Below are 26,677 nucleotides of genomic sequence, written 5' to 3' on the forward strand. Positions count from 1 at the left end.
CCGCTAGCACAAAGCAGGGCTGGGAGGGGCCCTCTCCCCTGATTACCAGCAGAGAGAGAGATGGGGGAGGTGGGGGAGGGGGTGACGTGGACAGACACCTCATTTAATTTAATACATTGGAGCATGCGGTGGCGGGGAGCGCCAGAGAAGGAGGGAGATAATCAAGAGCCCGGGCCCTTATAAATGTGCGCTGAGATGACACAGAAGAGATTGGATTTGGAAACGAGGAGCAAAGAAGAGCAAAGTCGAGCGGAACGCGATTGATTGATTCCATTCAAGTGATCACACCCGCTGATAAGGAATGAGTTATTTTGTATTTTTTTTAAGTAGGAAAGAAAATCTGATGAGTTTCTTCAAATTGAATACTGTGATTGCGATTTAAGTGTTTTCATAGCTCGGCCTATCCCTTATTCAGCGATGTTCCCTCTTTTTACAGTCACACATAACTAAATATGCATTATAAATTCCTGTGTCATAGAGCAGAATCTGCTTTTAAAAAAAAACTACAAACAGCAGCAATATGGCTGCCAACACGTACAAACATTCCAAACTCAATTCCATAAATAAAAAACTTGTTTCTGTAGGTATTTTCGGCCCCGACTTCACAGAGATAGATAATATCTGTGTCTCCCAGTGGCTCCAGTTCAGTAATGCAGCTCTGTGAAGTAAAGTGATACCTGGAAACCCCCCTGGTTCCCTGAAGACCTGCTCTGGCCATCCCTGAGCTGGTTCTGGTGCACCTCACGAGGCTCTACTCTCTCTCTCTCTGCTGAAGGTTGAAATGCCGTCCGCACTGTGACGAATGGCAGGAAGTCGGGAGGCGGCCATGACAGGCAGATTATGAGATCCCTCTGTCTACATGACTTAGCCTCTTAATCGTTAAACATGATTAAAGCAAACAAACGCAGCGTTATTAGATTAGTCAAAGGACATGGAGTCTTTGGCACTGATTATCTTTTCCTTTTTAATGAAATGCTGCTCGGAATTAACATTGCTTTGGCTAATTTGATTTAGCACTGCCCCGAGAAAAGCCAGACAGCTCTGATTCAACTGCAGACGGTTTGAGATCCTTGTCAGGAGCTTAAGACCAAACAGCGATGCAAGACCGACATTTCCGGCATTTTAGAAAGTTCAAGAGGCTGATTGAGTTACAGGCTCTGTGTTCTAAATGACAGAAGGCTTCGGATGAGCTAGTCAGAGACAGTAGAGATGGGATAGAGAAACTAGAGGGGGGGTAGAGGAAGTAGATATGGGGGACAGGAAGTTGAGATGGGATATGGGGGACAGGAAGTAGAGATGGGATAGAGAAACTAGAGATGGGATAGATTTAGTTGAAATTAGAGAGTTAGTAGACATGAGTTAGTGTACCTGAGACAGGAAGGATAAAGAAACTGAAACAGCAGGGAATCAGCTCAGCAAATGCAATGTATGTCATTTGGATGTGTGTGTTTATGTTGTTGTGTATATGCGTGTGTGTGCATAATGCTAATCAGCAGTCCAGCAGAAGAGGAGCTCTGAGGTCCTGCTGGTGTGTAATTGGCAGCGGGTGCTGCATTGTTGTTCAGAATAATCCTGTCAGCATAATCCTCCTTTGTGGGGTTCATTAATTGCACTTAACATTGCAGGCAATCTAGCTGATTCAGGGCCTGCTTTTGAGCCAGCCTCAGCCCCTCTCCCCCACATAAAGCCTCTGTCACTTCAAAGGCTAAAGGGACTGGCCTAAGCGTGTTTTCAGATTTTCTATTTAAATTTACTGCGCTTTTTATCTGTGAGTTTTACAGCAGTATGGCTACATTGTGTCTGTGGTAAAATGAATTGAACAGGCAGGCAGCCTCTCAGTCGGAGCAGCTGCTGCAGACATTTGTGTCTGAGGGATGTAGTGTTTTAATGGCCTGGGTATACACACATGTGGCAGATCATTTTCTATTCCACTCCGCTCACAATAGAGGAAGTAAAAACACTTTTTTACAGAAACCCATTCCGGCTCTTGCATTCTATTTGGATAAAGCATGTGGCTACTTGGGTTCCTGCTCCTCCAGTATATTCCTCTGTATTGTGGAGAGCGAACCACTCAGGCAGCCGAGCCTAGCCCAGCGTGGGATAGAAACACTGTTCTCTCACGCAGCCCTGCTTCTGAATTACCCTCCTGCACACGACAGCCTTTTTCTTTTCCTGAATGAAACTTTAAGAAATCCATTTATGGCGGCCTCCGCAGCCTCGGCTGTCAGACACACGGCCGCTTAAAACCAGAGGTCAGCCCCAGACTTGTTTAATAGCTACTCAGAGCACCTAAGCGAGTGTGTGTCTGCCCCGACTCGCAATAAATACTCACTGGATGGGCCCAGGTTTACCTTTCCCCACCAGGCCCTTTAAAGGGACACCTCTTACTTTCTGGCCCATCTTCTTCCTCCACTCTCCCTCCCCAGTGAGCCTCTACCCAGGTCGGATGGAATAGTTGGGGAGGTGGACTGTGAAGCTGTTGCACATGTTTGGGTAATATGAAGTCTTGGGGAAAGTGAAGACTATAATAGCTACCTCTTTCTGTTGGGGTCTGCTGTTGGTTAGTATTGGTCAGTATTTGGTTGGGGATCCGGAGGGGTCCGTCCAGGGCTTAGTTTGTCTGTCCATCCTGTATGGAGGAGCATCAACATCTCTCTTCTCTGTGGACATGACAGCTGCTGGAGACAGAGATGGAGCCCAGCTCACATTCCCATGAATACATTCATAAATGTACTATTCCCCTGCATGTATTACTGCCCAAGTGGAGAATGATGAGCAGTACTGTGGACTCCTCACCCAGGCCACCCCCAGAGAGAAAGGCTGTGAGAATAAGAAGGAGGGGAGACTGGAAGAGATAGAGAGAAAGTGAGGGTGGTGAGAGAGACAGATAAAGGGAGTGGCAGAGAGTGACGCAGACGAATGAGATGTATAGAGACAGAGAGAGGGGGAGACGGAGAGGGCAGTGGGGGAGACAGAGAGGAGTGCGGTGAGACAGACAGAGAGTACTGAGATAGATAGAGCTCTCCCCTCCACCTGTGAGCTGAGGCAGAAAAGGGCCTCTCTAAGGCCGAGCAGCCCCATCACTCTCTGCCAGACGAGGGGCTTGTTCTGTGTAGTGTGTCACCAGGGACCGCCGGGCTGCGCCTATAAACTTAATGAAGTTTGACTGAACTCATCAGCTTCTGAGAGCAAGAATCCCGGAGACTAGGAAACCAGATGCGGGGGGGACCTGAGATTTCCGATGGAAGAGGCTCACTTAGAGGTCATTACTGTGGTACAGGAAGTGGCTATGGTAGGGGGGGTGGACAGGGGCGCCCCATCTGCTTTGCCCCCCATGACCCTGATGGCACACACACACCTGGGGTGGCATGTAGCTTAGCGGTTAAGAGTGTTGGTCCAGTAACCAAAAGGTCGCTGGTTCAAATCCCCAAGCCGACTAGGTGGAAAATCGATGCGCCCTTGAGCAAGGCACTTAACCCTTAACCCCCCTGTAAAACAACATGTTTCACTGCACCTATCAGGTGTATGTGACAAGAAATATATATTATTCTTTTTTTACACACTTGCGATCCCTCTCTTCCTCTGCCCAGATGAGACAGAGATGCTGTTGTTGTCCCTTGCAGGAGGAGAACCTGAAAAATACATTTTAACTAGCCTATGGCCTTTTGTCAATTAGATTTCCTCATCTCCTGCGTCCTCTCTCCTCCGTCCTCTCTCGCCTCTCTTTGAAAAAGGTCAAAGGTAATCGAGGAGAGTCGGCGAGGAAAGTGAACGTGGATTGAAATGCGTTTGTGTGAAATGAGACTGTCCTTCTCCACTCGTGCTTCAATAGGCAAATGATGTTTACAGGGGTGGATCCCAAAAGAAATGTGGAAAGTGATCAAAACAAATTAAGATAGTTGTGCAAGACATTTTATAAATAAAACAATAAGTAGCATATTGTTTTTAAACGTGTGCATGTTTTTCTCTGCCAAAACATTAGCTGATTCAAAGGGAGGGGGTGTGGCAGATTTCAAAACTCTTCCGCGGTAGGATGCACGAGTATCCTCGATGAAAGGTGGCTATCGAGGGGGGAGGATATTTTCGTTTGCCTACTAACGAAATGACACACTCCTCGACCACTTATCGGTTTCAGGGTCACGGAGGAGAGAAGACGGAGGACGGTCTTTTGCCCAAACAAATTTCTGTCTTTTGGCCAAAAAAACTGTTTTCACGCTTTTACATACAGTGAGGGAAAAAAGTATTTGATCCCCTGCTGATTTTGTACGTTTGCCCACTGACAAAGACATGATGAGTCTATAATTTTAATGGTAGGTTTATTTGAACAGTGAGAGACAGAATAACAACAAAAAAATCCAGAAAAACGCATGTCAGAAATGTTATAAATTGATTTGCATTTTAATGAGGGAAATAAGTATTTGACCCCTCTGCAAAACATGACTTAATACTTGGTGGCAAAACCCTTGTTGGCAATCACAGAGGTCAGACGTTTCTTGTAGTTAGCCACCAGGTTTGCACACATCTCAGGAGGAATTTTGTCCCACTCCTCTTTGCAGATCTTCTCCAAGTCATTAAGGTTTCGAGCCTGACGTTTGGCAACTCGAACCTTCAGCTCTCTCCACAGATTTTCTATGGGATTAAGGTCTGGAGACATTAATCTTAATGTGGACCTTAATGTGCTTCTTCTTGAGCCACTCCTGCGGTGAAGTTGTCCTGTCCCCTTAGCAGAAAAACACCCCCAAAGCATAATGTTTCCACCTCCATGTTTGACGGTGGGGATGGTGTTCTTGGGGTCATAGGCAGCATTCCTCCTCCTCCAAACACGACGAGTTGAGTTGATGCCAAAGAGCTTGATTTTGGTCTCATCTGACCACAACACTTTCACCCAGTTCTCCTCTGAATCATTCAGATGTTCATTGGCAAACTTCAGACGGCCCTGTATATGTGCTTTCTTGAGCAGGGGGACCTTGCGGGCGCTGCAGGATTTCAGTCCTTCACGGCGTAGTGTGTTACCAATTGTTTTCTTGGTGACTATGGTCCCAGCTGCCTAGAGATCATTGACAAGATCCTCCCGTGTAGTTCTGGGCTGATTCCTCATCGTTCTCATGATCATTGCAACTCCACGAGGTGAGATCTTGCATGGAGCCCCAGGCCGAGGGAGATTGACTGTTATTTTGTGTTTCTTCCATTTGCAAATAATCGCACCAACTGTTGTCACCTTCTCACCAAGCTGCTTGGCGATGGTCTTGTAGCCCATTCCAGCCTTGTGTAGGTCTACAATCTTGTCCCTGACATCCTTGGAGAGCTCTTTGGTCTTGGCCATGGTGGAGAGTTTGGAATCTGATTGATTGATTGCTTCTGTGGACAGGTGTCTTTTTTATACAGGTAACAAACTGAGATTAGGAGCACTCCCTTTAAGAGTGTGCTCCTAATCTCAGCTCATTACCTGTATAAAAGACACCTGGGAGCCAGAAATCTTTCTGATTGAGAGGGGGTCAAATACTTATTTCCCTCATTAAAATGCAAATCAATTTATAAATTTTGACATGCGTTTTTCTGGATTTTGTTGTTGTTATTCTGTCTCTCACTGTTCAAATAAACCTACGATTAAAATTATAGACTGATCATTTCTTTGTCAGTGGGCAAACATACAAAATCAGCAGGGGATCAAATACTTTTTTCCCTCACTGTATATTACCCTACTGTTGCCTACTGTGTGTTTATCAGCCTCTACTGTGTTCTGTGTAGCGTATGTCACACAGACATGCATGTGTGATTATTGATATGAGTATTCCTCTGGTTTGTTCCTGTGCGTCTGCTTCTCATCTATGCTTTAATTCAGTTCTTTGAGGCATATCCCTCTCTCTCTTTCTCTTCTCCTTTCCCCCCTGTTGGCAGGAAGGAACTTGCCATGCATTTCACGTCCAACTCAGAGTGTGTTGCTATGGTGGTTGCTAGGGATTTAGCCTGGAGTGACGTGAAAAGTCGGCATATTAAAGGTGTCCTTCTGATGCAGTGCTGTTTGAAGCTGTGAGGAATGAGCAATCACCTCTGAGATACTTTTTTGTCTCTCTCTTTGGAATATCAGGATTGATTTTCAAACACACACCAAAGGACGGACTGCATAAAAAAGCACTAAGCCACAGGAAGAAAAAGAGTAACTAAACACTGACTGCCTTTTCAGTATGATTGGTTGTTCATTCATTTCCTAATTTCCACATTTCTATGCATCTCTAACATCATGCTGCTCATACTAAACAGTGTGTACCATCTCATCTGTGTGAAAGCAGCCAGTTGTGTATAAATGAGCAGATTCTCCACGTTCCTCTAAAATAGCAGAGGTCCTAATGTGCTTTCCTAACCTCTCTTATGCACTGAGTCTGAAGGCGACGGCCCGTGATTGTGTGCTAGCTGGGAGAATGGTAGTTGGAGGTTAGGATATAATTGATGCATGTAGAGGTGGAGGCTGAGAACCAGGTGTGGTTGGTGGTGAGGATGCATTGTAAACAGGGTTAAAGGCTCTCAGCATTAGCTAACTGGGCTCCACACTGCAGACGCTAATGTGGAGGGAAACGTCTCCGGCATAGAGAGCAGATCAGGTGTCCCCGTCACGGTCCCTGCCAGCTTTCATGAACTCAACTTAACTTTCTGTCTTCACAATGAAGGAATGCTCATAAAATACATGTTTCCGGGTTACTCATGGTCTGACTGGAGGATGGGTTTTCCAGCACCAGGCAGTACTCTCTGTCTCTGTTTAACTGTTGTTCTTCTCAGCCATCAACTGGCTGTCCAAACCACACTGTATTTCTGTCTCTCTGTCTGTTGTCTGTCTCACTCTTTCTCGCTCGCTCGCTCTGTCTGTCTGTCTGTCTGTCTCTCTCTCTCTCTCTCTCTCTCTCTCTCTCTCTGTCTCTCTGTCTGTCTGTCTGTCTGTCTGTCTGTCTGTCTGTCTGTCTGTCTGTCTGTCTGTCTGTCTGTCTGTCTGTCTCACTGATATGTACGACTGAGTGTCTGTCAGTTCTGATACGGTAGGACTGGTGTTATTATTAAGCAATAAGGCCTGAGGGTGTGTGGTATATGGCCAATATACCACGGCTAAGGGCTGTTCTTATATACGACGCAACGCGGAGTGCCTGGATACAGCCCTTAGCCGTGGTATATTGGCCATATACCACAAACCCCTGAAGTGCCTTATTGCTATTATAAGCTGGTTACTAATTAGAAGAGTCAAAATACATGTTTTGTCATACCCGTGGTATACGGTCTGATACCACGATTTTTAGCCAATCAGCATTCAGGTGTCGTACCACCCAGTTTATAATGAGAATTAGATAAGTGTCACACTCTGAAGTCACAACAACCATATTCTGTTAATTATTTTCCAGGGGAGTACTACTGACCAGACAGGATCCAGTCCAGTCCCATATCTTACAGAACAGAGGAGCAGAGAACTGCTGAAGACTGAGGTAGTCACACCCATCGAGTCAATAGCTAATGTCATGTAGCAATAATCACCTATTTTTTCTTTTTCTTTTGCACAAGCCCCAGTGTCCCCCAAACATGACCAAAATGCAATATACACAATGAAGTAATCTAGTCTTTCCATTGTACTGATGTTGTCCAATAACCTGTTGATTGGAAACCAGACCCTTAACTATTGATGAATTACTAGTGATGTTATTTTGGTGCGTGCCATGGTGTCTCTGTGATTGTGTGTGTGTTTGAGTATGTGTCTCTTTGATTGTGTGTGTGTAGCTGTGTGTGACTGCATGGGTTCCAGGCTTATTTAGCAGACTGATCAATAGCAGGCTAAATGTTAATGACCAGTCCCCAACTCAGAGCTCAAGGCCTGGGGAGAGAAGGACCTGCCCTACCCTGTCCGTCGCCCTCCACCTTCCTCCGTCACACCCTCCCCTCCCAGTCTGCAGCCACAGCAGCCGTCACACAACTTCAGGCAGCCTAGTTAGCCCTGGAAAAAAAGAGCCAGATCCCACGATCAATAACTTTAGTCTTGTCTGCCTAATTGCTCATTGGTTGACATTGGCGCCAGGCTATATGTAAGTGCATGTTCTCTGAGTGATCGTCTGGCTTTGCCTCTCTTTATCCTACCTCACGCCTAGTGTTGGGTTCACACTCTGCCCCTCTCTCCTCTCCTCTCCTCTCCTCTCCTGTCCTCTCCTCTGTTCACCCACATTCGGGATGGGAAAACCTGACCCGTTGGGCTGACTGCACCCCAGTTGTCACGTCGGGACGCGACCATCCAGAAGCTCCGGCGAGATGTGCTGCTCTCCCAGCAGGCCCGCGACTCCCAGTCTGCTCAGGTAAATATCCAGCTAGGATTAATGACCAACACCAAGATTAGCCAGTCATTTGCAGCGCCAGCTATTCCAATCAGCGGCAGGAAATCAGATGGGCTCGTTTTGGCATTCTGAACAGTTTATTATATGATCCTACCCAGGCGTATATGGCCAGGAAGCTGGCTGTGGAGAGGGCACTATTGATTGGACTCATTTTGAATTACGTGAATAGATAAATGCGTGAGAGTGCATATATATAACGTTATTACTCATTCAGGTCCAAATGGAAAATATAATACATTTCTGCTTAATATAAATATGAAATATGTCTCTATCTGCACCGTCTAACTAGGGCATCCGCAGAGTTGGTTATTTGACATGATAATTAGGAAAGCGTGTTTCCCTTTTCCTCTGATATGATGATAGTGCTCCTCTGTCTGGGATTTAAATGTGCTATTGATCAGTGTGAGGCTCGGGAGCTCAAATCAAAGCAGTGCTACAGCCCCCACGCACTTGCATACATTTCTAGCTTTTGTTTTACTTCTTGTTAAAACAAATATTTAAACCTTACCCCTCCAAAAAAATATACTGTTATCTGTTATCCATACCGCTTAACATACGAAGCGCATTTGCGTTCCTACTCTCTATTTTTCTCCAGTTGTAGTGTGCTAATGTCATGATTTAAATGAAGTATTGATCAGTTTAGGAGGGGAGAACAGAGAGAGGGAGCGATTGTGAGGGAAAGAAAGCAAGAGCAGGGTTATCGGCGTGGATCGCACACAGAAAGAGAGAGCTAAAGGGATGAGCCAGGTTTTTGGTGCGATTCTGTGGAAACGATTCCTATTTCAATGATACTTTCTAATTGAGGAATAAGCAGCAGTCACCTCATCAGGCTTTCCAAGAGGGAGATAGGTGGAGGCAGCCATGATGCTTTTCAACAGAGAAAGAAGGGGAGAAACGCCCGCACGGGTCTTGTTCTGGGTGGATTTGTGGATTATCTTTCAGCCTGTATGCAAATGTTTGATGAATGGGTCGTCTTGGGACTCCATCTTGTCTGTTTGCCTTTCCTCCTCTCGCTGCTGCTGTTGTGATGAGCTACCACCATCACCATCACACACAGAAACAGGACTATGTCTCTGTCTCTGACCGACTGGACCACTACCTGCATGGGTCTTCTCCTGTTCCTCCTTCTCTCTCTCTTTCTATCCCACTCTCCCTACTTTCCCTCCTCCCTCCCTCCCTTCTCCCTCTCTCTCTCATATGATTTAGCAGGTGACTGTGTTGTGTTAATTAGAGATTGTTTATTAGAGTTAGTGCTGTGTTGGCGTGCTTGCTGGGCCAGCCCACTGGCCAGCCTTCTACTGGTGTCAGACTGGGATCAGTGGGATCCCTCACTGGTCCAGTAGTTTGTTGTTGATGGTAAAAACACTAGACACTCTTAGAAAAAAGGGTTCCAAAAGGGTTCTTCGGCTGTCCTAATAGGAGAACCCTTCTTGGTTCCAGGTTGAACCCTCTGTGGAAAGGGTTCTTTATGGAATCCAAAAGGGTTCTACCTGGAACCAAAAAAAGTGATCCTATTGAGACAGCCGAAGAACCATTTTAGCTTCTAGATAGCACTTTTCTTTCTAAGAGTGTATGGTTTCTCAGGAATCCTGTCCAGTGATTATTACAATGATTCAAAATGTTGTTTTTAGTTATTATGCAGTTATAAGTTGTTTTACATTCTACTCTTGCTCGTATTATAATGACTATTTCCTGGTTGTCAATGCATTAACTGCGTATGAGTAACATTGTGGTATTTTATATGTAAACATACATGTAGTCTGTTATTGTGTGTTGACACTCATTGACGCAAACCTCAGGTTCCACGAGATGATACCATTTGAAATTGAAAAAGGTATTTGATTAGTTAAGATCGGACATTCAGATTAGTTCCATGGTAAATATTCCGCACTTTATTGACCCATCATTGACCTGTTGTTATTGTTCAGAATACGATCTGGACAATCTCTCACCATAAATACTGGGTTTGGTTCAAACAATGCATAAATGGCAACCATTTCAATACGTTAGGTTGTATTCGTCAGATTGATTTTTGCACTTATTTAATTCATCCAGGCGCTTTCTTACTTATCAGAGGCAGGCGGTTTGAGGTGGATCTCAGGGCTGGTGTTGGGAGAGCAGTCCTGGGACTCAGGGTGTCTGGACTTGGGCTGCTGGTGGTTCTGATCTGGGATCCATGATGTATCCCTGCCTCAGATAGACAGGCAGGCAGGCAGAGCCAAGTGGAAAGGAGAGGAGAGGCTCTTTGTACTGGATTGATTTTCTCCTCCTCTGCCGCCCTGCCTTCTTTTCTGGTTCGATAGCTGGATAACCATGGGCAGAGGATCTCTCAGCTGCAGACGGAGCTACAGGAGAGCCAACTGGAGCTCCAGAGGGGACACAGCCGCAGAGAGCAGCAGCAGAGGGACTTGCAGACCCAGACACAGCAGGCAGAGGAGCTCCACACTCAGGTAGAGAATTCACCGCCAGGCCCAGGCTTCTCAGGCCTTCTCCTCCTCTCCCTGTTAGCTCTCGTTCAGCCATGATGCTTTGTGTCTACAGTTCTTTGAGTGTGTGTGTTGGGTGTCCGTTCACTAGTGCACAGTCAAGAACCAACAAATAATTGACCCCCCAGAAATCTAATCCAAATGTGTTTGGAAAATGTAGACTATCTCATCATGCATGTCGTGTCCACTTTCTCATTTTACATTTGTTTTGTATAGAAAGCCTCATAAGCATGTGGAAATATTCAATATGTTGCCGAATGTAAAGTAGCCTGGCATTCATATTGATGGGGTGTAATCAGCTGAACTGTGAAAGTGCGTCATCTTATAGAGGAGCTTATCTGTTGACGATCAAATAACTAATCCTTTAGAAACTTGAAGATGTCTCACTTTCTATCAAAACTCTATAGTCAGGGTACATAGGCCTAGGTTAGATCTGCACAATGATCCAATAGCAGCATAAAGGGCGATAATCATCCATGTTGATGGAGAGGCACAACGTCCTGTCCTATGGACCAAAGTGCCATAGCGGGACAGCCCTATATTGGTTCCATTGGTACAGTTGTGCTATCTGATGCTGTGTCGTGGCCTGGGAACATGTGCTGAGCAGCTGGCCATGGCCCTGTCTGGGTCTGTGTCTGCCTCTGGCCCAGACCACCTCTCTCCTCTCTACAGTCTAACTGGCAGAGCCCAGGAAACATGAGTCAGAGCAGGATGACTATGTTGTTTACTACAGAGAACTGGGGAGATGAGGAGTCTGTCAACAACAGACAGACAGACACAGACAGACAAACAGACAGGTAGATAGTCAGACAAATTGGCATGCTCTCAGACATTCACACAATAAGGCAGACCAGCAATACAGAGCCAGACAGACATTTAGAAAAATAGACATCCATAAATATACATTAGTTAGATACTCAGACAGTTATACTTTCCGGTAAACACAGGTCAGTGTTGTGATGCTGAGCTGAAGGAGATCTCTAGCCGCTGCTGGCCTCCCCTCCTGGAGAAAACTGCAAACCAATCAGATTTAGTGCCAATGCTGGCTGTCAGCGCCTGTGTCACCTGTTGCTAGGTCTCTAGGCAGACTCTCTGCCTTGAGCTGGAGGGATCCACAGCAGCGACCTGCTCTACCTGCCTGATGGGAGATCTCATTCACACTCGCCACTCTATCAATGACTGCACCATTCCCTGAGCACTCTGCCTTTCTATCTATCTAGAATGAAAGGAACGAGTCAGTTTCTTTTCCCTCATAGCATAACTGCATAACTATATTCTGTAGCCTCCTGTAACTGTACAGTCATGGCTAGATCTGAAGGTTACATCAGATACAGTTGAAGTCGGAAGTTTATATACACCCTAGCCAAATACATTTAAACTCTGTTTTTCACAATTCCTGACATTTAATCCTAATAAAAGTGTCCATTAATGATGAACTAATCAACTGTCTTGTCCTATCCTGTCCTAACTCCCTGTGTGTTTCATTCCAGTCCCTCCATGACTCAGATAGTCATTATCACCGCTGTGCCATTTTCTACTCTCCATAATGACGTGTCATTGTCCTTCTCCCTAGATTGAATAGATTTTAATGCAGTGACTCCGGTCGCTGTCCATATTAGTCACACAAGCTTCTGCCTAACCTTAAAGAAGTTCACTCATAGGCGGCTCGCGCAAGTTTGAAGTTTGGGGAAGCAAATTTTTACCATAAAAATGCAAACAGATCAATTAAATAGGCCTACGAGAAGGGGAGACGCAAATACAATATGACGTCCATCTAACCTGGGGGAGGAAATAATTGTCCAAAAAAAACTTTCAAGTGGCACTGATCCAACAATGATAAAGAGTGAATATGCGCACTCACCGGGGATATGGCCGAGCTCTCCGCTGATGCCAATAAGATAAGCTACTGTTCGCTCAATGACAATTTTAATAACTAAAAGACAGATTAGAGTATTTTCATTGTCTTCTCTTTATGGCAATAGGAATTTGCTTTCCAAACTATGTTTTCCTGCGATTGTATTTTGAAATATTGCGATATGCCTGGCTGGGCTTCTCTACTTTTCTATTTTGTATTTGCCGCGCGCTGCCCAAGTTGTGGGCACTTCCGACTGTATGCAATGTGATTTAAAGAATACAATTATTCCCTGTGGCCAAATTGCGCTTTCTTGTGTAGTAGCCTATTTTGAATCATTATATTTATTTCCGAATAGACAGGAGTAGGCTAATTAGGCTACATAATGACACTTCCTATTTACTTTCGCCGCCTATGGGTTCACTCTTGCCGTTTCTACAGAAGCTTTGGAAACAGTAGTGTTACTGTAAGAAATAATGAAATGCTGTATTGAATAGAAATGGAATAGTGTGGATATATATTGTATATACAGGGTTTGTTCAGAGACAAGTAGACCTAGTTTATGCTGCAGTACTGTAGTATTCCTCCCTCTCTGACATCATGTCTCTTTTGTCCCCTAGCTGGCGGAGGTCAAAGGGCGTCTTGTGCAGGTGGAGGGAGAAAATGAGGCGCTCATGGGATATAAGCGGGAGCAGGGAGCCGAGGTCAGACTGGGTGCCTGTCGTGGTTCACAGTGACTGGAGTCCACCACTAACACAATACACACTCTCTAGCGGAAACACTTTCATAACCCAAAGTCCATCTTCACCAACAATACACGCTGATTCACACCCGATTCATATTGTCCTCCGTAACAAAAATATCTCCACAGACTTGGAGACTTTCATAAACTAAGTCCATCTCTGTTGACAATGGAGACTTTGATGATCACATTCACATTACCAAGATATTCTATCAACAGTTCACACCTCAGTACTGTACACTCTGGAGTCTCTGCCTATTATAATGTCTCTGTAAGATGTTGTTTATTACCACTGAGAGAGTCTTTTTTTTTTCTTCTATATGTATGTCTGCCCATATCCATGCCTACATAATGAAAGTGTCCAAATGTGTCTGTGTGTGTGTGCATGTGTACATGCGGATGTGTGTGTATGTGCATGCGTATGTGTGTGTGTACGCAAGTTTGTGTCTTTCCATGGTCTCTTCCTCTCTTCCTTCTCCATTAACCTGGGCAGACAGACAGACAGCGATTCCCACTCAGGAAACTCTGCTCTCTCCTGGGACTAGAGGAATATGGAGGAGTTGAACATAGACATGGCTCAGGGGCTGGGTGGATATGGGCTCTGTTAGTGTTGGAATGAGGATGTATAATGGGAGGGAAATGAGAGCCACTCTTACCTGATTGCCATGGATTCCCCTCCAGTATTAGTGAGGGGTCACAATGAGATGGGCCAGCCCACTGTCCCACTGGGAGAAGATGCAGCTGTGACCTAATGTTGTGTTAACATTACAGTAATGTAATGTGTGTGTGCATGCGTGGACCCTGCAGGTGGAAAGGCTGGCAGCGGTGGTGTGTTCTCTGCAGAGCGCTGCCAGGGACAGAGAGGGCACAGAGAGTGCCCAGGCAGAGTGGAGGTGTGTGGACCTGGAGGGGGTGCTGACAGAGACCCGTGCCCAGCTCACGGAGTGCCAGGACAGGCTACAGGATGCCAGGAGGAGGGTGAGACCACCATCAACCCAGCTGTATAGATAGAAACACACAGACACACAGGCACTACCACTCTGTAAGATAATGTAATGTTGACCTGACTGTTATGCTCATTGAGTCTACTTCAGTTCTAGCCTTACCACCCACACCCACTTGATGTCAATGCTTGAGCTTTATTGGGTATTCTGGAGTACATGCCATTGTAAAGGCAGCTACACTCATATTGAAGAAGCTTGAATTGTGTTTGCCGTGGCTCAGAACCTTGTTCAAAAGCCTCCCACTGATCCAGCCTCTCCATGTGAGATGGTGGAAGTCCGGCACATTTGCTCTAGTGCTCAGCATAAAGCCAGAGCCTTTATCTGAACACAATTAGCCATTTTCCCAGGCCTCTGCACTCTGCAGGCTCTCCCACTGTAATTTCTCTGCATTTCCCTGCAACCTTTAGTAGTGGGGTTTGAGTCCACCCTGAGCCCCGGCTCCTCTGCCCAGGCATCCATTACAGCTCTCCAGGACATCAGCATTAATCCACCTGATGCCATGCCAGCCATGCTCCACACATGGAAATTAAGCTACCTCACTGCTGCTTTATTCCTATTCACAGGAGGTTATGGAAGAAACTGTGTGTGTGTGGTGTGTGTGTGTGTGTGTGTGTGTGTGTGTGTGTGTGTGGTGTGTGTGTGTGTGTGTGTGTGTGTGTGTGTGTGTGTGTGTGTGTGTGTGTGTGTGTGTGTGTGTGTTATTTGTCTGCTCTCTCTCCATGTCACCTTTGTTGACTTTGTCTCTCTTGTCTCCAGCTCTGTGCTCTCTGCTTTAATGACGCATATATCCTTCAGTCCTTGCTTAATCCCAGCAGTGCTGGCTCAGGAACAGATTACTGCTCCCAGACATGAGAGAAGTAAAGAGCAGGGAGGGAGAGAGGGAAAGAGACGCCTCAATGAGACGGTCCACAGGGAGACAGAGGGGTCCAGCACGTGGAAGTGCATGTGCCCACAAACAACCTTCTCTCAGACAGAAAAAAAAAACTCTCAATTTTCCATCCACTGCTTTTGTTCATCCTCATTTGCCATGATGGACTCTGTGTACAGCCAGAGAACCATGTCCAGTTTCACACCAGCAGTCTCTCAGAGTATGCAGTGGGTTTCAGAATGGACATTTCCATCACTTTACTCAATGCCCTCTCTACCTGTCTATCTCACCTCTATCTCCTTTATGAGCTCAAACTGCATGTTTTTGACCCCCCCCTCTCATTTCCTCTCTCCCTCTCTCTTCCTCCCTCTCCCCCCTCTCTCTCCAGGCTGAGGAGCAGACCCAGAAGTTCCAGGCCGAGGTGTCAAGTCTGAAGAGCCAGCATGGCTGTGTTAGTCAGCAGGTAGGCAGGCCCATGTGACAGATCCAATCCTAACCCTGTCCCCCTTTACTCCTCACATCATACCCATACCCCATCCCTACCACACCCTGCTGTTACCATCCCTACCACACCCTGCTGTTACCATCCCTACCACACCCTGCTCTTACCATCCCTACCTCACCCTGCTGTTACCAGCCCTACCACACCCTGCTGTTACCATCCCTACCACACCCTGCTCTTACCATCCCTACCACACCCTGCTGTTACCAGCCCTACCACACCCTGCTGTTACCATCCCTACCACACCCTGCTGTTACCAACCCGACCTAACCCTGCTGTTACCATCCCTACCTCACCCTGCTGTAACCAGCCCTACCACACCCTGCTGTTACCAACCCAACCTAACCCTGCTGTTACCATCCCTACCACACCCTGCTGTTACCATCCCTACCTCACCCTGCTGTTACCAGCCCTACCACACCCTGCTGTTACCATTCCTACCACACCCTGCTGTTACCATCCCTACCACACCCTGCTGTTACCATCCCTACCTCACCCTGCTGTTACCATCCCTACCTCACCCTGCTGTTACCATCCCTACCACACCCTGCTGTTACCATCCCTACCACACCCTGCTGTTACCATCCCTACCTCACCCTGCTGTTACCAGCCCTACCTCACCCTGCTGTTACCAGCCCTACCTCACCCTGCTGTTACCATCCCTACCTCACCCTGCTGTAACCAGCCCTACCACACCCTGCTGTTACCAACCCAACCTAACCCTGCTGTTACCATTCCTACCACACCCTGCTGTTACCATCCCTACCACACCCTGCTGTTACCAGCCCTACCTCACCCTGCTGTTACCAGCCCTACCTCACCCTGCTGTTACCATCCCTACCTCACCCTGCTCTTACCAGCCCTACCACACCCTGCTGTTACCATCCCTACCACACCCTGCTGTTACCAGCCATACCTCACCCTGCTGTTGCCAGCCCTACCTCACCCTGCTGTTACCATCCCTACCACACCCTGCTGTTACCATCCCTACCACACCCTGCTGTTACCATCCCTACCACACCCTGCTGTAACCAGCCCTACCACACCCTGCTGTTACCATCCCTACCACACCCTGCTGTTACCATCCCTACCACACCCTGCTGTAACCAGCCCTACCTCACCCTGCTGTTACCATCCCTACCACACCCTGCTGTTACCATCCCTACCTCACCCTGCTGTTACCATCCCTACCACACCCTGCTGTAACCAGCCCTACCTCACCCTGCTGTTACCATCCCTACCACACCCTGCTGTAACCAGCCCTACCACACCCTGCTGTTACCATCCCTACCTCACCCTGCTGTTACCATCCCTACCACACCCTGCTGTAACCAGCCCTACCTCACCCTGCTGTTACCATCCCTACCACACCCTGCTGTTACCATCCCTACCTCACCCTGCTGTTACCATCCCTACCACACCCTGCTGTAACCAGCCCTACCACACCCTGCTGTTACCATCCCTACCACACCCTGCTGTAACCAGCCCTACCACACCCTGCTGTTACCATCCCTACCTCACCCTGCTGTAACCAGCCCTACCACACCCTGCTGTTACCATCCCTACCTCACCCTGCTGTAACCAGCCCTACCACACCCTGCTGTTACCAGCCCTACCACACCCTGCTGTTACCAGCCCTACCACACCCTGCTGTAACCAGCCCTACCACACCCTGCTGTTACCTTTTGTGTTGCCTTTTTCCATTCTCACGGTTTCTGAACAATCATTTATTGAGTATTTTTGTCTTATGAAACATGCTTTTCTTATATAACATGAATACCTTATGAAACATGTCTTTGTTTGATCTCTCTCTCACACTATGTGTTGTCTATCACAGACACACATCCCCAGCTCAGCTTGTTTCAGAGTCCATGCGGCTTGTCATGTATTTCACAGACTGTGAAACATGAAGGATCAGCTGCCATTTAGGACCTATCTGTCTGTCTGTCTCCATCTCACACACACGCAATGTGCACACCCCCCCACACACACACACTCTGTTGGCCCTGTCCAGTCCTGTGGAGATGACAGGAGCATGGGGTCTGAGTGAGCGAGCCCCTTCCTCAGCCTGACTGTCCTGGGGGTTAATTAACCCTCCTCCCCCAGACTCCACCAGCCCCATCCTGCTCCAGCAGCTCCAGGTGGAGATAATTGGGAGTTGTGCGAGCACAAATGGTCTCCTCCGTAACTGGGCTGGTTGCTGGACCTGCCTGCTGTCATCACGTGGGCCCCCTCCCAGGTTAGATGACTGTTAGGGCCAGGCGGACGGCGAATGATTGCTAATAAAACATTTGATTGAGAGGAGAACAGAGTGAGAACCATAAACAGGCTAGATTCTGCCCTTTAATTTTGCCATCTCCAGAGAATTGGTTTTGCTGTGCCGCAGAGCGACTCACACACAAGCAGTTAGTTGTCGTCTGCCCTAGGACTGGAATTTAATTTAGTGTGTGTGTGTGTGTGTGTGTACAAGCACATGTGGGTGCAGGTGTAATGTGGTGTGTGTATTTTGTACTTTCCTATTTCATAGAAATGAGCCAGGGTTTTTCTAGATGTGAAATCTCCCTTCCCTGTAGGTGCAGCAGTGCTGCTATAGATAAGGAGAGAAAACAAGCATTTCATACTGCAGTGGGAAAATTACCATAGAGTTACCAAGATGGCCACTGCTGAGCCCTCTGCAATCTCCCCTCATTCTGCTCTTTGTGTTACATGTTTGTGAGGTTGGTCTGTAGTGATGAGCTATTGTACAGGCTAGTGTTTAGCTACTGTGTTTGACTACATGATTTGGCTATTCTACTGTAATTGACCAGCATGTTGTGGGCTCTTTATGTTAGAGATATTGTACGGTGGTTGTTGACAGTGTCTTGGTAGTGCACATACTGTATGGCTGGTATCGCTGGCTGGTTGCTGTTGCTGAGTCAAACTGAGAGGCTATTATGCTTACTGGGATGTATTTCTACTACTGTATTCTGTGTGGATGCATGGGACTGATGGGTCTTGCTGGTGTGTGTTGCCAGTGTGTTGGACAAATGTGCATTCCTGGTGTGTGTTTGAGGTGCTCTATGATTGCTGGGGTGGGGTGGGTATAAAGTACTATACAGTATAATACCAGTATGTTTAATGCTGGTGTATGTTGGTTCTGTGCAGGGTGTATAACATGCATAATGGGTGAGTTGGGGTAGGTGAGTGTCTGTGCAGGATTTATACCATCAGTGTACACCAGTGTATTGGGGGGTGAGGGGCATATCAAATCAAATCAAATCAATTTGTATTTGTCACATACACGTGTTTAGCAGATGTTATTGCGGGTGTAGCGAAATGCTTGTGCTTCTAGCTCCGACAGTGCAGTAATATCTAACAAGTAATATCTAACAATTTCACAACATATACCCAATACACACAAATCTAAGTAAGGAATGGAATTTAAGAATACATATATGGACAAGCAATGACAGAGCGGCATGGACTAAGATACAGTAGAATATTATAGAATACAGTATATACATATGAGATGAGTAATGCAAGAAATGTAAACATTATTAAAGTGACTACTGTTCCATTTCTTTAAGGGGTCAGTGATTTCAATAGGCAGCAGCAGCCTCTAATGTGGTAGTGATGGCTATTTATTAAGTAAAAATACGGGCTTACCAGCTGAGCTACAGTGGACCACACCACAGTCTGATGGCCTTGAGATAGAAGCTGTTTTTCATTCTCTCGGTCCCAGCTTTGATGCACCTGTACTGACCTCGCCTTCTGGATGATAGCGGGGTGAACAGGCAGTGGCTCGGGTGGTTGATGTCCTTGATGATCTTTTTGGCCTTCATGTGACATCGGGTGCTGTAGGTGTCCTGGAGGGCGGGTAGTTTGCCCCCTGTAATGCGTTCGGCAGACCGCACCACCCTCTGGAGAGCCCTGCGGTTGCGGGCAGAGCAGTTGTCGTACCAGGCGGTGATACAACCCGACAGGATGCTCTCAATTGTGCATCTGTAAATGTTTGTGAGGGTTTTAGGTGCCAAGCCACATTTCTTCAGCCTCCTGAGGTTGAAGAGGCTCTGTTGCGCCATATACTGTAATCACCATGTATTGGGGAGTGGGGTGTGGGGCTAGGTCCTGATGAAAGGGTAGAAGCATATATCAGACTCCAGCCCAGGCAGAACTAATAAAAGGCCAACCATGGTGGAGCTCCCCTGCTTCTGGGAACAGCGCTGCGTTTTACTGCCGCTCTGACAGCAAGATAAAGTGCTCATCCAATTAGAAAAATATTTGGTCACCTACCTACCAACGGAGCTTGGGCTTGTATTTTTGAAGCCATTTGATCAGGAATCCTTGCTATTTTTATTGTATGTTTTCCTACCATTGTATATATACATCTTATTGTGCAGCCATGGAATGTTGATGAACCATTTACCATGTAGTAATGTAATGAATGTTGTCTGTCTCAGTGTGGTTTCTAATGAAGGGTGGGTCTGGAGGCAGTGCTACATAGTGTAGGTTTGTGTATACTATGGTGGTGTGTGGGTTTACATTTTGTTAGGTTTTTGTGTTGGTGTCGGCTAGGTTTGGGCTGAGAGGATTTTAGTCATTTCTGTCGTTTGTCCTCCTGTACAGGGCTGTGTACATAGCTGTATACTAGTACTAGTCACCTTCTCTGCTTAAGAATACTGATGTATTTTTTCCAGAGTGCATTAAAATTAAATTCTCTCTTGTTGTAAAAAGAGGCACACGTTCAAAATAATTGGATGTGGGAGAGAACAAAGGGCTGACTCTCGTTCCCTCCCTGAACACCCCAGCTAGGCGTTAATACCAAGCCAGCCGCATTGTTCTGCCGTCTGCAGCCATCCCCCCAGCCAGACACTCAGCGCTGGAGAAGTCACTTTTAATGTCTGATAATCAAGGTGAATTTTCAAAAAGCTGCCATTTTCAAACGATGGTGTATATATTACATGGAGATGGGACTTGAGGAGGGGAGGGGCTCTGCTGGGAGAGAGGCAGAGCCTCGGCCATGCACAGTGGAAGAGAGACACCTAATGGCCACAGCAGGGACTGCAGGCAGGTTTTGTTCTGCGCTAGGAATCAATGGAGGAAGGCGGTTGTCAGTTCACTGTCAGTCATGTGTTGTTGTGCTGTGTAATTTGCTTTGTCTGTGGTAGAGTGTATGTGTTCCACAAGTTCAGGCTGAACAATAGCTTTCAGTGATTCCTATTCTCTCAAGGAGCCATTCACTAGGAATGTCCTTGTGTCCTCCAAACATTCACATACATTTTAGCCTCTCTGTTTCTATATTATTTTACAGACAGAGTATATAGGGATATATTATTAAAGATAGTATGTCCATGTATATGTGTTTATCCCTCTGCTCTGCTCAGTAATGATGGAGATTGCGGTGGAGTGTTGTAGGGGAGACTGTGGGAGCGGAGTAGGGGAGCTCCATTTCTCTGGCGTGGTGCAGGGGCTCATCTCCCCCTGCTCCTTCCCTCTCTCCCCCCTCTCCCTTCTTTCTTCCCCACGCCGCTCTAAGGTATGATTATTTCTCCTCCACTCTGCCGCACCATATATCCCAGGTCCGCAGTTCTCCCTCGCCGCTGTCATTTTTCATGGCATGTTTTCGCCCGGGTGCAGCATTGCGCATTTGCACTGTGCCTATTCAATATGTTAAGGAGGTGAATATATGCAGCGTGTAGAATGTAGTAAGTGTACATTTATTTTCTGCGGTGGTGATTTACTGGTGTTTCCGGTGCTTGGGAAAAAGAGGGCAGCAGTGTATCTTAACTGCTGCGTATGCACTCACCTCCAACGCTTTTTTTTTACACACTGGAGACACAATATTATACAGTTGATAGAGAGGGTTTGGATGTTTTTTATGTTGTGTATAAATGCCCCCATTCCAGTATGTACCCTAGCTCAGCATAGTGGGTTTTTTCGAAAGTCATTTTCTTTATACAGATGGTGATGTTCGGTGGTGGCTGGGTTAAAGACAAGTCTAATGGTACCTTGTCTGGCAGTGATGCAGAGTGTAGTATATGTAGGCTAGCTATGTGGCTCGGACCCTGCCATTCTGATTGCCTAGCCTGGTCCACCTGTGTTCCTACAACCCCTATAAAGCTCCCTGTCATTAACCTGCACACACACACACACACACACACACACACACACACACACACACACACACACACACACACATACACAATCCCATCTCCAGTCCTGTCCCCCTGAGTGAGATCTGATGGAGCCATGCAAAGAGGTCTAAAATAAAAACACATATGGTTGATGGAAGCCTGAAATCGACATTATACTCTGAGGGGAAGTAGATCTAATCCCATGAAACAGTAGGCTTTAAATGTATTCTGAGCTCGGAGCCTTGTGGCGCGAGCCTCCCTCTGTGAGACCATCACTGAATAGAAAAAAGATCAAATCAAACAAAGTTTTTTCAGAAGTAAATGCTAGCGTAAAAGCTTTTGGTCCAGTGTGTCTGATGCTGTTCATTGATTAGCTCAGCCTATGTGGGACTGTTTTAAAAATGTTGTCCTCAAAAGACTGACAATGCACCCCAAAAGAAAGAGAAAAAAACAAAACAAGATGGAGGCAGCCTCCTCTGCTCTTTCAAGAGGACAGCATCTTAGACGTGTCACGCTCTTTCAGTGTGACTGTGTCTGTGTGTGTGTGTGTGTGTACGTGAGTGTGTGCGCGTGCAAAAGCCTCTTCTTGTACACTGTCAAAAGCATGAAGTGTTTTTCAATGGGACACTATTGTTGATGGCAGAGCTCTATGTCTCTCCCATCCTGGTAGTATGTGTATTATACTCCCTCCTCATCTCTTCCCCAGTCTCCCATTGTCCTTTGTGAAGTGGTAAGATTCTCCATTGCTAATGTGCTCCTTTCTCTCCCCTTTATCTATGCTGCTCTCAGAACAGTTCTTTCTCTCTGAGTAGACTATAATATAATATATAATATGCCATTTAGCAGACGCTTTTATCCAAAGCGACTTACAGTCATGCGTGCATACATTTTTTTTTGTGTGTATGGGTGGTCCCGGGGATCGAACCCACTACCTTGGCGTTACAAGCGCCGTGCTCTACCAGCTGAGCTACAGAGGACCTCTCTATAGACAGCAATGTATTCACAATATTTGCTACAACTCCCTGGCTTGGTTTATATAGGCTTATTTTCTTATACTGGCTTTGTATTGGTGTTTCAAGTTGTATTTTAGTGGTGTGCATATGTGCGTGACTGTTTGTCTCTTGGTCGTCGTGGGTTCCTGTGGTTTAGCAGAGACACTCGTCCGGAGCAGTGTGGGACAGTTGGGACAGACCTGGACCAATGACACAAACCACTACAGTCAACTTGTACATCAGAGTGACCTTCCGGACCAGGCTGGAGTTCACATCGGAGCTTTTTCTCCTGGAAGTACAGAAGCTATTAGATCTAATCGCGATGTTGTTGTCTTTTATATTTCCTATCTGCTAGAATTCATTGATAGTTTGATAATGCAGGGGTTCACTGAGTGCAAGAAGTCTAACCATATGATAAGATATTGGCAACGTGTTTAAAGGCTGGTGGTTTTATTTGGTACATGAGTATATTATTTGTTCCTGGCACTGGTAGCAGACAGTTATTTTTCATTGTTTGGTTAGAGGGCATGCTTCCAAAGTGTTGTTCACAGCTGTAGTGGAGCATAAAGAAGGAGAAGGAGGAGAGGACTGGGGAAGGGGGCTCTCTAATGGAGGGAGGAGTGTGGAGAGATGAAGATAGGGAGCGTTGTTTTGCCAGGCCAGGGTGGCAGAGCTGGTGTGTCTGGCCTTGTGCCAGCATGGGCAGTGTGCTCACGGGGAGGCAGTGTGTAGCCAGCGCTGTGCCACAGACAGAGAGACAGAGGGAAAGGCTTTACTGAGGCTGGTAAGGGTACTGACTGACTGTCAGAGGAGTCTGGGTTGAAGTGACACTCCCCCCTGGGGGTGTGATGGGTGGGCAGGGGAGAGAGAGAGAGAGAGAGAGAGAGAGAGAGAGAGAGAGAGAGAGAGAGAGAGAGAGAGAGAGAGAGAGAGAGAGAGAGAGAGAGAGAGAGAGAGAGAGAGAGAGAGAGAGAGAGAGAGAGAGAGAGAGAGAGAGAGAGAGAGAGAGATGGCTGATGTTGGATAGTGCCATGTCATTCAGTGCCTTAGCGACTCCATGGACATCATTGCCTATTTAGTGTCTGTGCATTTTCAGTTAATCTCAGTTAATCTCCTATGCATGGAACATACAGTGCATTCAGAAAGTATAAGTATTCAGACCCTTTACTCAGTACTTTGTTGAAACACCTTTGGCAGTGATTACATCCTCGAGTCTTCTTGGGTATGACGCTACAAGCTTGGCACACCTGTATTTGGGGAGTTTCTCCCATTCTTCTCTGGAGATCCTCTCAAGCTCTGTCAGATTGGATGGGGAGTGTTGCTGCAATGCTATTTTCAGGTCTCTCCAGAGATGTTCGATCGGGTTCAAGTCCGGGCTCTGGCTGGGCAACTCAAGGTCATTCAGAGACTTGTCCCGAAGCCACTCCTGCGTTGTGTTGGCTTTGTGCTTAGGGTCATTGTCCTGTTGGAAGGTGAACCTTCGCCCCAGTCTGAGGTCCTGAGCGCTCTGGAGCAGGTTTTCATCAAGGGTCTCTCTGTACTTTGCTCCGTTCATCTTTCCCTTGATCCTGACTAGTCTCCCAATACCGGTCGCTGAAAAACATCCCCACAGCTTGATGCTGCCACCACCATGCTTCATTGTAGGGATGGTGCCAGGTTTCCTCCAGACGTGACGCTTGGCATTCAGGCCAGAGTTCAATCTTGGTTTCATCATACCAAGGAATCTTGTTTCTCATGATCTGAGAGTCCTTTAGGTGCCTTTTGGCAAACTCCAAGCGGGCTGTCATGTGCCTTTTACTGAGGAGTGGCTTCCGTCTGGCCACTCTACCATAAAGGTCTGATTGGTGGAGTGCTGCAGAGATGGTAGTCCTTCTGGAAGGTTCTCCCATCTCCACAGAGGAACTCTGGAGCTCTGTCAGAGTGACCATCGGGTTCGTGGTCACCTCCCTGACCAAGGCCCTTCTCCCCCGATTGCTCAGTTTGGCCGGGCGGTCAGCTCTAGGAAGAGTCTTGGTGGTTCCAAACTTCTTCCATTTAAGAATGATGGAGGCCACTCTGTTCTTGGGGACCTTCAATGCTGCAGACATTTTTTGGTACCCTTCCGCCAGATCTGTGCCTCGACACAATCCTGTCTCTGGGCTCTACGGACAATTCCTTTGACCTCATGGCTTGGTTTTTGCTCTGACATGCACTGTCAACTGTGGGACCTTATATAGACAGGTGTGTGCCTTTCCAAATCATGTCCAATCAATTGAATTTACTAAAGGTGGACTCCAATCAAGTTGTAGAAACATCTCAAGGATGATCAATGGAAACAGGATGCACCTGAGCTCAATTTCGAGTCTCATAGCAAAGGGTCTGAATACTTATGTAAATAAGGTTTTTCTGTTTTTTAATTTTTAATAAATTTCCAAAAATTTCTAAAAACATGTTTTTGCTTTGTCATTATGGGGTATTGTGTGTAGATTGATGAGATGTTTTATATTATTTAATCAGTTTTAGAATAAGGCTGTAACGTAACAACATTTTCTGAATGCACTGTATGCAAACTGTAATGGGCAATGGGGATTTTGAGCAATGAATGGTATTTATGCAGTCGCTTATAGTCTCAAATAATAATGCTACTAGCCTGTTTAGAGGTTGTTGGTTTTTAGTCACTCTGTTGTTTCTCCTTTCTCGCTGTGTCAATGCTTGAAGAGCACATGCTTCATGGGGAAAATGCTATCTCCCTGTTATGTGTACATTTAAATAGTGTTTGCTTTTCAAAACCCTATCCCTCCTTTCCCCCTCTTTTCACTCTCTCCGTTTCCCTCTCCCCCTCTCCGCTCCTCTGTGTATCCTTAAAATATTCTGCACATCCCTCAGCAGTTCCGCATCGCAGATATCCCTAATATAATCTATGTGTCGGAATACTAATTTGTACCGTCAGGATAAAATAAATAGTCTGCAGTTAATTATGGGGAGCCGGCTCCTGGCTTGGCCCAATGATTTATGAAGTGCGCGTAGGCATTCTGCTACACATTTTTCTTAATGTATTTTTTGTCTGTCTTTCAATACATTTTCCTGGAAACGTCTTAATGATGTCAGAGGTGTGTTAATGAGCCTGGCTCAGGGAGCAGTGCTCTGGTGGTGGAGAGGTAAGGGTGTCTGTCTGTCTGTGTGGTTGCCTGTGTGTCCATCTTCTGTCTGTATGCCTTGCTGTCTGTCTGTCTATGTGTGTCTGTCTGTTTCTCCTATCAGCATTTCTCCTATATTTTCCCTCATTACTGTGTCCCCATGTGTTTTCTGTGGGGGCTCCTGTTCCACTAGACTGCTCTCTTGTTTATTTAGCTCTCTGGTCCTGTGTGAGCAGTAAGATACAGTAACGTAGCAGTAAGTTTCTGGGTAATCCATACCTCTGTGTGGTCAGAGCTGTTAGCCAGGCCAGGGGCTGGGCGTGGGTGGTTGGTGATGATGGGCATGGGTCACCAGGGGAGAGAGAGCCCCTAGCTCCCTCCCTCCCAGACAGCAAAACACTTCACATGATTAGATGCATTTTCTCCATCGTTTCTTCTCCTCTATTTGTTATGCGCTGTCGATCTCCGGCAATTAGCGCGGAGCGTGCCCGACGTGGCGCTCGGAGAGCCCTGGTGGGGAGCGGGCAGCAGGCGGGCAGGCACTGAGCCTCCGCTCTAACCACGTCTGTCCGTCCGTCCGCCCGTCCGCCAGCCTCCCAGACAGAGGTAGCACACAGCGCGTCAGAGCAGGGCCCCATTAGG

At 46.7% G+C, this 26,677-nt stretch overlaps 1 protein-coding gene across 3 annotated transcripts in view; it reads left to right on the forward strand.

Annotated features, from left to right (window-relative positions):
• Positions 1 to 26,677, forward strand: part of LOC121548460 (centrosome-associated protein CEP250) — a 135,785-nt gene that overhangs the window by 80,209 nt on the left and 28,899 nt on the right. For all 3 annotated transcript variants that reach the window (XM_045210097.1, XM_045210098.1, XM_045210099.1), the window contains 6 exons: positions 7,386 to 7,466; positions 8,238 to 8,321; positions 10,664 to 10,810; positions 13,319 to 13,402; positions 14,248 to 14,418; positions 15,701 to 15,775. In XM_045210097.1, the coding sequence (XP_045066032.1) occupies positions 7,386 to 7,466; positions 8,238 to 8,321; positions 10,664 to 10,810; positions 13,319 to 13,402; positions 14,248 to 14,418; positions 15,701 to 15,775 (642 nt within the window). The remainder of the gene's footprint in view (positions 1 to 7,385; positions 7,467 to 8,237; positions 8,322 to 10,663; positions 10,811 to 13,318; positions 13,403 to 14,247; positions 14,419 to 15,700; positions 15,776 to 26,677) is intronic.

Source organism: Coregonus clupeaformis, chromosome 33 (assembly GCF_020615455.1).
Source record: "Coregonus clupeaformis isolate EN_2021a chromosome 33, ASM2061545v1, whole genome shotgun sequence".
In the NCBI taxonomy this organism is placed as follows: domain Eukaryota; kingdom Metazoa; phylum Chordata; class Actinopteri; order Salmoniformes; family Salmonidae; genus Coregonus; species Coregonus clupeaformis.